Raw genomic sequence first — 13,629 nt, forward strand, 5'->3', positions numbered from 1 at the left:
ACAAGAGAGATGTTTCAAAGTCTAGAGAATAAGTTTTAAATATGTCTGTTGTGCAATAGTTGTATTTTAGTAAGAATCCTTTTTATTTACATTTACATAGCACCTTTCATCCAAGAGTTTAAAAGTGATTTAATTTTACAGCATTATTTGGCGGCAAAACCTAAGTTAATGGTGGCATTAAGTTAAGTCCAAGTTCTCTAAATTCCTTTTTGATTTCTGGTCAACTATACATGCTGTCTTTCTTTTCATTAAGTCTTTCTGAAAGTAGACTATGAACACAATACTGCTAACTGGCCTACCAAAAAGAGAGGGAGGGAGGGAGAGAGAGGAAGAGAGAGAGGAAAGGGGGGGAGGGAGAGAAAAAGAAAGGGAAGGAAGACAGGGAGAGAGAGACACACAGTTCTCATGGCTACTAGGTTAGTGATGAAACACATAGTTCCTAAACCATATACTATGAATATGGAATTATTCCAAAAAGATTTTTAGAGCTGGTAATGAGAGCCTAAGAAGTATACCGTTAAAATAAAAAAAGTCATTATCTTTCTCATTTCAGACCTTTAGGATTATTCTGATATTTATGTTAAATAATGAATTTGCATTAATAAGTATCAATGCATTTTTTGATTTCATAAGAAAATAAAACTGTGATATAAAATTGGAGCTACAAAAAAACTGATGTATCCCTGGGTTAACTAAATCTACTTTTTTTGTGCTTCTTTCAAATGTTTAAGGTAACAAATGCATACAAATATTTCAAAAGTACCAATAACAGTTATCAACTTTAATGTAATATTATAAAGGACAAAAACAGAAAAGTTCTTATTAATATGTGATAACCTTAAAAATAAATGAGTTCCTGGCAAAATGCAGATCATAGTAAATTATTTACATTTTTTTTTGCCATAAGAAAACTTCTTAAGCAACAGTCAGCTCTCATGTTAAAAAAACAAACACACATACATAACCCAATACTAAAGAAGGGAAATGAATTTAAAACATAACAGCATTATCTTGGGAATGCAATTTGCTGGAAAACCACCTTACTAAAAAAGTTTCAGAAAAACTCTTTTTAATTACCTTGGATCCATGTGTGAATGCTTAGTGTTGCTTAAAGGGGAATACGGAAAGATTAATATTACTGTAAATTTTTATAGCTCCTATTTTTCAGATTTATCTTATAAACTGAATTTTTTTGCAGTGCATCAAAATAATTGGCTAAAAAAAGAATACCAACACATGCAGTCTGCTAACCAAATAAGGCTCTGACATGCCAAAACAATGTTCTGTATCCTGATATATAGTACATTCCACAACATACTACAGCATTTAATTTAGATTTACACAACTAAATAGAAATGGCTAGATTTTGGCTAATACTTAGCAGAAGCATTAAGCAAACATGGATAAATTCATAAACAAATGACGAAAGAAGTAGATTGTTCTTGGAGTACTTCTTGGAACCTTAAAACACTTGGTCCTTAGTGAGAGAACATCCTTTATTCAGTAGATCTTATCAATACAGTGTATAGTAAGTCCTAAAACCTTCTAAAAATTTTGGCAGTTGACTCCAGTAGTGCTCCTTGATTCAAGGAAGGAATGAAGGTTTTGTATTTCTTGCCTGCTCTAGTCACGATGGATTGTTTAAAGTCTCCTTAAAGATTTTTAAAATGATTCCTATAGTTGGGTGTCTTGTTACTTCAGAAATAAAGGCTTCCCACTGAGAAACTGAAGGACACTTTTCTCTCTGTATTTAGTTGGAAGGTAGAAAGAAGAAAGAAAATATAAGAAAAGCCTGAAGATAAGAGAGAGATATAAAACACAGAGCAGCCACTATTAGAACAACATGCACCAGATATTTCTTCTATAGGAATGAGAGAGTGACAGAAAGTCAGAGACAATTTTTCTTTGAGTGGCTCTTCATATAAAAGATATTTAAATTTATTGTTCATTCTCAATTATCAAAAACACTGTGGGAAAGTTGTATTCCTACCAAAAAAAGAAAAAAAGAAAAAAAGAAAAAGACTTCAAATTAAAAAAGGAATTCCTAAAACGTTATTCACAAGTAAAATTAAATTTAAGAAAAAAAATAAAAAACATCTGTTTCCTGCACTGACAGGCAAAAACTTAAAGCAACCAATAAATCTTGCTTGACAAGTAGGACAGAAAATCATGAAATAAGCAAGCAATATTTACATCTGTTAATGCAATGTGCACTTGTTCTTATAAGTAACACGGTTAGTTTTATAAATGAGACTAATCCCATTTACATTTAAGCAAGAAACTCACCACTTGGCCCACATGTCATGTAGTGGGAAATAGAATTAGGAGCTTTGTTGCTCCCTAGACCTGCTTTTTGAATTTCTGCTTTCTTGTACTTTGTCCACATCTGCAGGAGAAAAGCATTTCATGTTATTTAATCAAAAGTTAAACATAATATAATTCATGAAGTTAAGAAACTAATGAACTCTTGTTGAGTGTGGCAAGGAGAAAGAATCTAACTCTGGGAAATTTATTAATCTGATAGACATCTTATTACTTAAAAACTGTTGTATTTTAAAAGCTGGAAATAATATACTTATGTCCTTTTAGTAGCATCAGATAGGTTTACTTGCTATGTTTATTTACTAAATGGTCACAAATAGTTTTAAAGTACAAAATAATCTTGCATGCTGCCACAGAAACATCCACAATGAAGTATTTGTTTTATTTACTGAGAAAAATTTTATAATATGCCTACTTTCACTGTTACAGCTAAAACTGCTTTGGTCAAAGGGGACCCAATGCCTAACAATGTCAGTTTACAATGTCAGACAAATAATAAGGTATGATTTCTAGAAACCCAGGGTAGGAATGTGAATGCTACTCAGTTTCATCTAAAATCAGGGTACTGAATCTCCAAATAGTTTTCCAAATATTCCTTTATGAAATCGTAGGATATTTATGGAGATGTCTTAGAGGAAAAAAGTGCAGCTGCTCAACTGAGTCAGAGTTGGTTAATTTTATTTTTAAAAACAATAATAAAAAAGTTAAAATACTGGTGCATCTTTTTAAGACTTATAGCAAGTGGTACGATGATTTTTTAAAGTTTGGGAAACACTGGCTGTATATAATTTCTAAGGTTCTTCCCATGCTAAATATTTGATTCCAAGTGCTATGAAGAAAACGTAAGGAAGAAACTGGTATTTTGAGGAAATTTTATAACTCCATAGCTCTGGTGATAGTCTCTGGAGGAAGTCTAGCCTGTTTTCTCACAGACAATCCTCAAGACACATGGACATGGTATGGATCTGTCTTATATGCACAGTGTATATGTTCCTTTTGAAAACATGTTATACTATAAACTATAGCCATATGTATTGGAAATACTGTTTTCCTGTAAGTCTAATTTTGTAAAATAACCACACAGTTTTAATATAATAGGACATGATTTCTCATATATTTTGCATAAATAAATTTAATATGTTAAATTTAAAGTATGTGGCCAGATTTATAATATGTAAAGAGTTGAAATGGTTATAAAATAATTATTGACTCAAAGTGGAAAAGAAGTAACACTAATCATTACATTTTAATCATATGTGGCCCCTCAACTAATCTCACTTATATTTACCATTAAGTTTTATTATTAGGTTATAAAAAAAAGAAGAGATGCCAAAAACCTTTTTAATGTTAGCACTAGCAGTGAAACAACTGATAAGATAGATAGATGTATTATTCATGGACAAAATATATTAGGTCGTACTAAAAAATATGAAAATTTTCTGATTGTGCTTATGTGATTATTTGCAGTAGAACCATTTTTAGTAATAGCTGGCTGTGAGAAAAGAAGCATAGTCAAAGATAAAAAGGGAGAGGGCTTAGCCCTCACAATGATCTTGTGTATAAGTACTAGAGAATGCCTTAATTTAAAGGAGAAATTTTGTTAAGCAAAGATTCTCTATGGATTCTATTTCCTTTGGCCCAATTAATAATAATGTAACAATATGTGTAAAATAGTGATTTTCTTCCCATTTAGAAAGTTACATTTCAAAGCATTCCTTTCTAGATGCCAGGCTGAGTTACTGGCAGTAATATTTAGACTGAATCAAATTGGCAAAAACATTCCAGAAAAAGAGCTAAGATCTCCTCCTCCAGGAGTAAGTGAATCAGGGTTATGGCTTTGTTTTGTTTTGTTTTTTAAATTCTGGGAGTTAAGAGATTCAAGTTTAGCTTATTTTGCTTTAAAAGTGCTACAACCACAGCAAGATAATTTTAAAGTTTATGACACTGGAGTCAGAGTTAGAAAATATTTTCTTTATCTTATATGTTATTTTCTTAGCTAAAAGTTTGTATTTATTTGTAGTTCTAAAATTTGTTCCACTAAAAACACACTTGTTTATTTAAATTCTAATGTTAGTTTTATTTTAGCACAATGTACTCATTTAAAAAGCTGTTTTAAGGAGACACATATAATTTAATAAATACAGAAGCAACAATCTTCACTACTTTTTAAACTTACTACCTTTTTTGAACAGAAGTAAAAATGCAAATTTCCAACACATTGAGTATGATTTGATTTATTTCTCTTTGACTCTATATAAAAAAAAACTGGCAAAACTAATGTATTAACTGATTCCAAGTAAAAAAGTCATCTTGAAGGAAAGATGGTCCTTGAGCTCTTACATTTATCAGATGAAGGAAAGTGAAGAAACAGAATTAACACAAATGCTCCTAGTCAATGTATACGTAACATGTAAATCTGATGGGGTTTTTAAAGAAATACATTAGATTTATGAGTATCAATGCTTTAAATCTGAACAATTTTATAAATATGGGCAGTAGTTAATATTTACTACATAAAGTGTTAATGGAGTTACTGACTATATCCTTGGAAATAAAACAGCAGGACAGAAACATAGTTAAATGGCAAAAGAAGATGACATCTTTTTACACAGTATGTGTGCAACAGGAAGTGCACATTCTGGGGTAGGAAAGGAATGAAGAGTGAAGGAGGAAGGGAGGGAGGGAAGGGGAGCAAAAATGGAGGGAGGGAGAAAATGAGCATTCTTTTTCGGGAGCAACAAGGTAAATATGACTTGGAAATGTCTTCTTGGTAATTATAGCATGCAACTATTTTAATATGCTTCCAGGTATCAAAGTAACAATCTTGTATCTGGTGACAAGAAATGTGAAAAAGGAGCATGTATTGTTAAGGTTTTTAAAATCATGCAGAAGGTGTACAAATGCAATTAATATTTCATGCAGGCTTTGGTGTGGTTATACATTCATATTTATACACATGCCATCATGTACAAGTCAATACTATGCCACAATTTAAAAATAAAAATGTAAGCCTAGCCAAATTATACTTTTCAACAGCAGCTCTTCAAATCAGATTAGAAAAGCACAGTGCATATCAAGTAACATCAGTATTATATTGTGCAGTTTTGATCAAACACAACCATATTCATACCAAACAGTCTGATTATCCTCAGAAACCAACAGTGCAGCTTCTGTGTCATCAGGATAGAAGCATGCAGAAGTGATAAGATTACTGCTATCTGCAGAAGACTGTGGGTTACTGTTACTAAGGTTCTGATTATCAGAAAACTGTTCATTATCTTTCTTTGCAGCTTTATCCAAAGAGGCAGAAGACTGATCAGTTACTCTGGTGATTGGCCTGGGAGGTAACCCACTTATGTTACTAACTAGTTCCGTATTCAGGGATAAAAATGGCTGAGATGGATGAGCCACAGTAAATGACTCTACGCTATCAGCTGATATTCCAAATGCATCATTTGACATAGTAATAATGGCAAAAGTTTGGTTTGGAAAATGTGACTTTTCTGTTCTGGAGTTTCTAGCCTGGGCATATAGAGACTTGGGCTTATCTGTAGCTAAATCATTTTGTGCATGAGAACCTACAGCATGGGTTGCAGTGTGAAGTGTATGAGAGGACCACTGGTGTAAAAGGTACTCACTAGATGCTGCAGTGATGTTGCTATCAGCAGTAGCTGGTGGTGAATCGACTGATACAGGCAGTCTACTGTCCTTGGTCAAAAAATCATGGATGCTTGTCCTTCGAGTAGTTCCTTCGGCAGTAGAGATCACACTGCTTGCACGAGGTAAAGTGGCATAAGGATTGCTATCTTTTGATTGTCGTGACAGAGAAGTTTCTTTTACTAATTTTATCTTTCCTTGAGTGCCTAGTGTAGGTTTTCCTGGAGAGCTAATGAAGTAGGCATCTTCAGTCTTTCGAGGACTGGGTCTCACAAATTGTTCAGGCTTACTTGTCCGTCTATCGTAGAAGTCTCCTGGGGTTTTTCCACTTACTGACCTGGCCAGACCACAGCTAACTGGTTTGTTTTTTCCCAAAAAGTCCGAAGAAACAGACAAACTTTTCATTACTTCATCTAAAAGATTCTCTTGACTTGAAGACTTTATCTGTTAAAAAAGATATCACAACAGATTAGTGAATGCAGCCAAGCTTTTACTTTCCTGATACAGCAGACTATGATATAAAATTGCTAAGCACCCCTTAACTTAAAAAGAAGCTCTACAGTTCAGTCACAGAAATTTAACTTGCTGTGTCGATCTAAATTAAGGTCCTACTAGATAAAACTAACCTGTATTGAGGTAAGCTTGTTGCTCTCTTCCAAAAACTGCTGTAGAGTAACAACTTCACTTCCAGGGGAACCAGTTTTGATCTTGTGATGTGCTCGACTCTCTAATGATTCAGGCATTTTGTGCTGGAGCATTGGACTTGATCTGGTCTGTCTTTTCAAATACTGGATTGGACTGCTACCACTGCTGGACCAAGCCTCATGATCATGAAGCAGGCTAAATTCTCCACTGCTGTGGCTTTGTGGCCTGCTTTGGATATTAACTGCACCTGCTTTTGGAGTAAATGGTGTGTTAAGAGTTTGGTAATAGAAATGAGATTAAAACTATGTAAGTAATGACATTTGTTGACTGGATTCTTATGAATAGCTAAACTGACTTTCAAGCTTTATTTAGAAATGCCTCGTGCACTGTGTTCATCATTGTCTACCCTAGTCTCATTTTGACAAATATTTTAAGTTCTACAAGGGCAGAACTTGCTTTCACCATTACGCTCAGAGCCAAACTACAAAGCAGGCACTCAATACATTTGATGAATGAGTGAATAAAAAAATAATACATTTTTAAAAATTCAGGTTCAAGTAACTGTAAAACACCTCACAGTTTAGAACAAAACACAATTGTATGGATTTTAAATTATTTCAGAACGTTAAAACCAGAATACAAATTCAGATGTTAAAAATTCTAATTCTTTGCTTCCCTATGAAATCATTCCTTATTTGAAGGTTTCTTTGTTCATCCTGAATGAATAACCTTAAAGAATTTTTAAAAAATTTAAATAGCAGGCATATAAAGGAAAATCAGTGGAGATATGATAAAATTACTTAGCAAGTTCTAGTCAAAATACAAAATGAAATATGTTTTACATTTTATTCTTTAATGTCTGAATCATCTGCTTGTTCTGCTTTCCACTGTTGGTATGTGGCTACATAGCCTTAAAAGACTCAACTGAGGTTGAGTAACTGTATAAAATGCAAATTACTAGTTCTGGAAAAAAGCTCCCTAATGTTTAATGCTATTCCTTACGTGGATTCTAACTGACAGCAAACTGTATACATACAGTATCATGATGGAAAATACAACTTTCCATGCTCTCCTAATCATAGAGAGTAAAATGGGTCATGAAAGAATTTGGCTCAAGTTATATAACATTTTACAGAAGGAAGATTTTCTTAAATTTTCAAATCAGAAAAGAAATACTTTGTATTTTCAGACTAAATTTTTCTACTGGATATAAAAACATGATAATAGAAATAAAAAAATAATCCCTAAAAAAAAATCCCTTCTTGAGATCAGATATTTCAGACCACTGCAACAGAGTCATAGCATTAATGATAAAATTACAACTGAGACAAAATGATTTTATAATACAAAAAGCAACAGAATACATGCATTATAATTTGACAATTCTGGACTACAGAGAGTAACTACTTTAACCAATTTTTATAATCTATTAAACAATTCCAGAATCCAAGTAGGCAGTATACCTTTTCAGGGAAAAAGTACTAGTCAAGGCCTCTAGCATTTACATAAAAACCTTACCTTAGAATGCACACTTAAAAATAAAGAAAAAGGGGGCGCCTGGGTGGCACAGCGGTTAAGCGTCTGCCTTTGGCTCAGGGCGTGATCCCGGTGTTATGGGATCGAGCCCCACATCAGGCTCCTCTGCTATGAGCCTGCCTCTTCCTCTCCCACTCCCCCTGCTTGTGTTCCCTCTCTCGCTGGCTGTCTCTATCTCTGTCGAATAAATAAATAAAATCTTTAAAAAAAAAAAAAATAAAGAAAAAAACCCTGAATTCTTTATATAAGCTATGTGCATCCATTTGTCTGTTATACACAAACACAACTGTCTTCTCGAATTAAAAAAAATATTTCCCCTTATTTCATGAATAAATTAAGCTAAAAGTATTTCTAAAACACTTCCGTAATGGGAGTTCATGGTACATGCCTCATGAGAAAATTAAGGACAACCATTTTTATGACGAAGACAAAACGTAAGAAAAATAAGGACCTACATGAAGTTAAAAATTACAAAAAAATATTTTATCTGTGAAGATGAAAAATGGCAACCAAAATTACTGCTCCTGTTTTTACATTTATATACATTGTATACACTGTATTACAATGTAAGAAGTATAAAATGTTCCAAGGAACTATGCATAGGTGATTTGGATTTCATACTTTACTCCAGAAACTTCATCAATCTTCTAATTATAAAATCTGGAAACAGATGGACAATATTAATAATTTTACCTACAGCATACCTTTGACTTCATGGAGTGAAGCATTATTATTACTATTGCTAGTGGATGTTCTGCCACTATCAAGGCTGGCTGGTCTTGAAGCTAAATGAAAAGATCAGGAGACAGTGTGATAAAATTTCTAGCTAATGAGATTGAACTTTTACATTCTGACCACAGAATGCTCTGAGGAAGCAATCATGCATACTGTCACAGGCTGAACGTGCCCAGAGTTGAATCTTACAGATTAGAGTGCAAAAGCATTTCCAGATAGTTCAGTTAGATACTACAGAATAAGACTCTTCTGAAACACTAGTTGAGACTCCAAGAAAAGAAAATAAAGTGCATATTTGGTTTGGAAATGATTTCTAGATGGATACCAAAACTGTTTTGGTTGAGTAGAATGACATGCCAAAAAAAAAAAAAAAAAGTGCTAGTGATTAGGTCACTTACAACAGATCAGACAAGGAACCCTGCACACTGCAGAGATGTCACGAATAGGAGGAACATGAGCATCTGCACAGTTAATGTCCTGCATTCCTATCCGTACAAGGGAAACAACTGCACAGTTAACATGACCCTATCCTGTTTCTTAAAATCCTGCTTACATATGAAATTCCCTCAACATGTTATCCATTTATTATTAATAATTTAGCTTGGTAAGATAGGTTTTGCAGATCTCTCCAAAAAATTAAAAATCTGAAATGCTCACCACTGCAGAAAATGTGGTCTCTTAGAGTTCATCCTTTATCAAACTAAATATTTTTTAAACCAACGGTAAAATGTGTTTCTCATAACTTTAACCTTATATCAAAATGGCAAAATTACCTTCGAGCACTGTGCAGGCATACTTTATAAATGACCTTGACCAAGAGAGAGACTACTTAGATGAAGCAACAACCTTAAAAGGGGCAAAGGGGAGTATTAGGTTTGAAGAAATGGCAGAAGTAGCAATGAGATGCAGGTTAGAGAAACATGCTTGCTGGCAATGCCACATTCACCAAATCAATGCCAGGGCCTCAGCATTCCCATTCTGTATGGAATATGTACTCTCTAAGTAAAGTTCATATCTTACCATGAACTCTTGATCCCGTACTAGAATCATCACTAATACCTTGTGGACTTATGTCTTCAAAGGATGTAGTATCTACATAAAATAGCAAAATGGATATAAAAATATTTTTATACAAAAAATTATAAAATTTCACATATGCAGACATGGATATTCTTTTTCAATCATATGTAATACATCTTGATTTAACTTGTTTCATAGACTTAACCAGAAACTGGAACTAGGAATAAGAAACAGAATAGCTGTGATGAGAGTTGACTCGCTTAACACAGAAGCAGTGAAACAATCTCCCCAAGGACCCTGCAAAGCAAAGCAAGAGCCAGGGTTGTTCTATGTGGTTGTCCCTGTTTGAAGTTGTAGTGTTTTCAGTTTTGTTTTTTTTTTTAAAGCTTCTATCATCACTTTTTCCCTTTCTCACTCTTTACTTGGCTTACTTTTCCTTTTCTTGTTAGTTCATTAGCTGTTTATTATGAAAGGCCTAGGAAAGATTTTATATTTGTATATTTTAAATTTTTGAAATGATTTGAAAATTCTCTCAAAATGAATCCAGACTGTTTTGGTAAATTATTTCAGGTTGTTGCTGTCAAAAAAGTATACATGGAAAAGTCAAATTAAAATTCCTGTTGCCAACAGTCACACCACAGTGCAAAGAGCAGACGGCCTATACCTTTATTATTAACCAACTGCTTGGATCTGAAGCCTGTAGAAGAGTTGACAGTTGAAAAGTTGATGGCTGTAGTAGAGAAGGCCATAGCTCCCAATTCTTTTCTCCTTTTACCCGTTGAAATATCATCAGGAACCTCCAAATTCTCAGTACTACCTGTCCACTGTCCTCCTGCTAGGACCATGGACTGCACCAGGTCATTCATGGCTGGGATGCAAATGAAAGCAAATGAATCAGCATGGTTAATGTATCTGCTCTTATTTCTATCTTGTATTATAAATGATCTGGTTTTTGTCTATGGATTAATGCAAGTGAACATCAAAGACTATAACCACAAGGTCATTCAATTATGACATGCATTCAGCTGAATGAAATGAGTAGGCCAAAGGCTGATAAATTTCAGTAAATATTTTTATCCCACCTCCACCCCCTTTAAAGATAGAAAAGGAATTTTACTCTGTACAACTGCCATGCTTTTGTGCAGTGATGTGCAATATAATTAGAAGCCTTCATAATGTGGTTTTGTGATGACAGAAATGGAATGAATAAAGGTAAGATGGAGAGCAGTTCTTATACAGCATCATTATTGAAAATGACAAAGAGTCCTTGGTCAGAGCAGGTTACTGAAGAAATCATTCATTTTATGAATCAAATAAGTATACCATTCAATAAACACCTGAAAGAGATGATATCCAAAGTGACATTTAATTTGATTATGTAATTAATTACCCATACCACTTTAAAAAAAAACAGAGTATTAATATATAAAGAATGACAAATGTTTTCAAGGGTTACAGGCCATTTTATTTATGTATTTAATTTAGTTCATTAAGAAAATAAATTCCTAATGCTAAAGGTTTTGTTATATCTTAAGTAAATATCTTTGGGAAAAAAATCTCTATGGCATAGAAAATTAAAGGTTTTTTTGTTTTCTGCCAACTTTTAGAAGGCACTGGAAAATTATATTACATGTATGACTAAACATATATGCATGTATATGTATTAGTGAACATACATATAATGCGAATTCAGTGCCAGTTTAAAAAAAAAAAATTCTTCCAGCTCCTTGAATTAGAGGAAGACTGCACTTTGCAAAATAAGAGAATTGGCACAGTCCAGAGAAAGGTTAGTGAAAAATTAGTAATGGAAGCCAGTGTAGTCATTTGAAAGAAGCTGAACTGTCATAAAGTCTTACACATGGAACGACGGTAGCAGGCCTTCATTTTGTCTTTATCCTTCGGTCTGTTCCTCAAAAAGGGCAGTCTTTTCAGTGCAACCACTTTAATGTCAGAGCATGAGGAAAAACAGAAACAGAAAAAATGAAAGAAAAAAGGGAGAAGAACAGATGGGAGTTAAATGTTGAAATTAAGGACAGAAATGAATGTCTGAGTTTCAGCTATGTATGCTATACTAAGCTATTATTCTCATGCTGCTGAGTGATAATGAAATATGAAATATGTACTTTGACGCTTTAAAATACTTGGAAAGCACTGAAGACAATGATGAGGAACATATACTTTGAAAGCTTGGATTGGCTAAAGTCCTACAAATACAGGAACTGATTAGAAGTATTTACTGAAGGAACAATTTTCCTAGTTAAGTTGTAAAGGTATACCTTTAAAATTAGGGCTATTGGTGGGCCACAGTATACATGATGAAAATGTATAAGGCTTTTCAATCCTCTATTTTAACTTCTTAAATAAAAAGACTTCATCTTGGAAAAAAGTTACTCGGGAAAATGCACATTTTACAAGAGTATTCTAGTAATAAATATTAACAAAAACTAGGGTGCCCAGGGAATGTTTAAAACAATCTAAAGAAACTTTAAAAACTTTCATTATTTTCTTAAAGAAAATTGGTAATTTTTTTGGGGGGGGGTTAATTTGAATTCTGGTGCACTATTTAACAGCACCATGAAAATATTCTTCTGAGCAAAGTCTTCCAAAAGATGACATGAGCAATTACATTTATTCCATTTTGCGAAAGCATGGGTGGGAAAAGAGAAAAGCTAGCACTAAGCTCTGTTAAGGCTAAAAGATAAGAGGCACCCTAATGCAAGTGAAAATGACAGAGAAATATGTACTCATAACATTTTTAGCTATTTTGAAGGGCTTTTTGGGTGAGTTTGTAAAGAAAAACAAAGGTAGCGCTGTGCAGAAAAATTCTGTAAATGAAAATTAGGGTTATAACTGTAGGGGTCATTAGCATAAAAATTAAAATGCTCACTAGAGTCACTAACATTCTTGAGTTATATTTTAACAAGATTCACATACAGAAAACTGTTACACCTTTTGGAACTGCAATTTAGGAGTTAGGGAGAGGATGTGAATAAAGACTTAACAGCATATTGTACATAGCCTTACTAACTATACTCCTTCTCAAGGTTTGCCATCATCTTGTAAGTAATCAAAAGTTCTTCTCCATTAAGGAGAATGCAATAGACATACAGCTTTTTAACTTATTTGACTGCTATTAGGAATAGTCATGATTCATTTAGGCTTTTAATTTGACCTATTTGTTTTCTAGCTTGGTAAACACAGCTGTTTTTAATGATTAAGAAGAAATGAACTGAAAGCAATGTAAAAATGGACACTTAGCTAAAACAAAGCTGAGTGGTTGCAGCATGCACGTGTTGTCTTGTTTAGATACTTCTGTTTCAACTGTTTTCCAAAGACTGCTTTACTGACAGACAGGATAAAAGGAATTTTAAATTTGCCAGTGGTGGAATATGATCCTTCTTATGTCAACTAGTTTGTAGATATACAATGTTCTTTTTCCAACATACTGAAATTCGGGAACATTAGCATTGCTGAGTTTTGTTTATTTAAAACATTCTAAAACTGAATAACTGCAGGAAAGGAGAATATTACTGCCTTCTGATTCTTATTCTGGATGTTCCAGTAGGGAGTATGAAAGAATGTCAGCCTTATATTAAAAACAGACAAGTTGACCTCAAAAAGGACTGCTGTGCCTTTCTTGTGTTACATTATCATATCTGAATTGAACTATCTTTCTTTAGGGTGCCTGGCTGGCCCAGTCGGTAGAACATGTGA

The 13,629-nt window shown here is 33.5% G+C and overlaps 1 protein-coding gene across 10 annotated transcripts in view; it reads right to left on the bottom strand.

Annotated features, from left to right (window-relative positions):
* Positions 1-760: 760 nt before the first annotated feature.
* CCDC88A (coiled-coil domain containing 88A) overlaps positions 761-13,629 on the bottom strand; it is a 122,027-nt gene continuing 109,158 nt past the window's right edge. For 3 of the 10 annotated variants that reach the window (XM_034659152.1, XM_034659149.1, XM_034659148.1), the window contains 6 exons: positions 11,772-11,855; positions 10,580-10,783; positions 9,916-9,987; positions 8,865-8,945; positions 6,606-6,874; positions 4,541-6,423 (listed from right to left, as the gene is read on the bottom strand). In XM_034659152.1, coding sequence (XP_034515043.1) covers positions 5,431-6,423; positions 6,606-6,874; positions 8,865-8,945; positions 9,916-9,987; positions 10,580-10,783; positions 11,772-11,855 — 1,703 coding nt within the window. In that variant the 3' untranslated portion in view covers positions 4,541-5,430. Of the gene's footprint in view, positions 1,745-2,286; positions 2,387-4,540; positions 6,424-6,605; positions 6,875-8,864; positions 8,946-9,915; positions 9,988-10,579; positions 10,784-11,771; positions 11,856-13,629 lie in introns of those variants that run through there. The other 7 variants (XM_034659155.1, XM_011237761.3, XM_011237779.3 and 4 more) reach the window with 6 other exon arrangements.

This window comes from Ailuropoda melanoleuca, chromosome 4 (assembly GCF_002007445.2).
Source record: "Ailuropoda melanoleuca isolate Jingjing chromosome 4, ASM200744v2, whole genome shotgun sequence".
Lineage (NCBI taxonomy): Eukaryota > Metazoa > Chordata > Mammalia > Carnivora > Ursidae > Ailuropoda > Ailuropoda melanoleuca.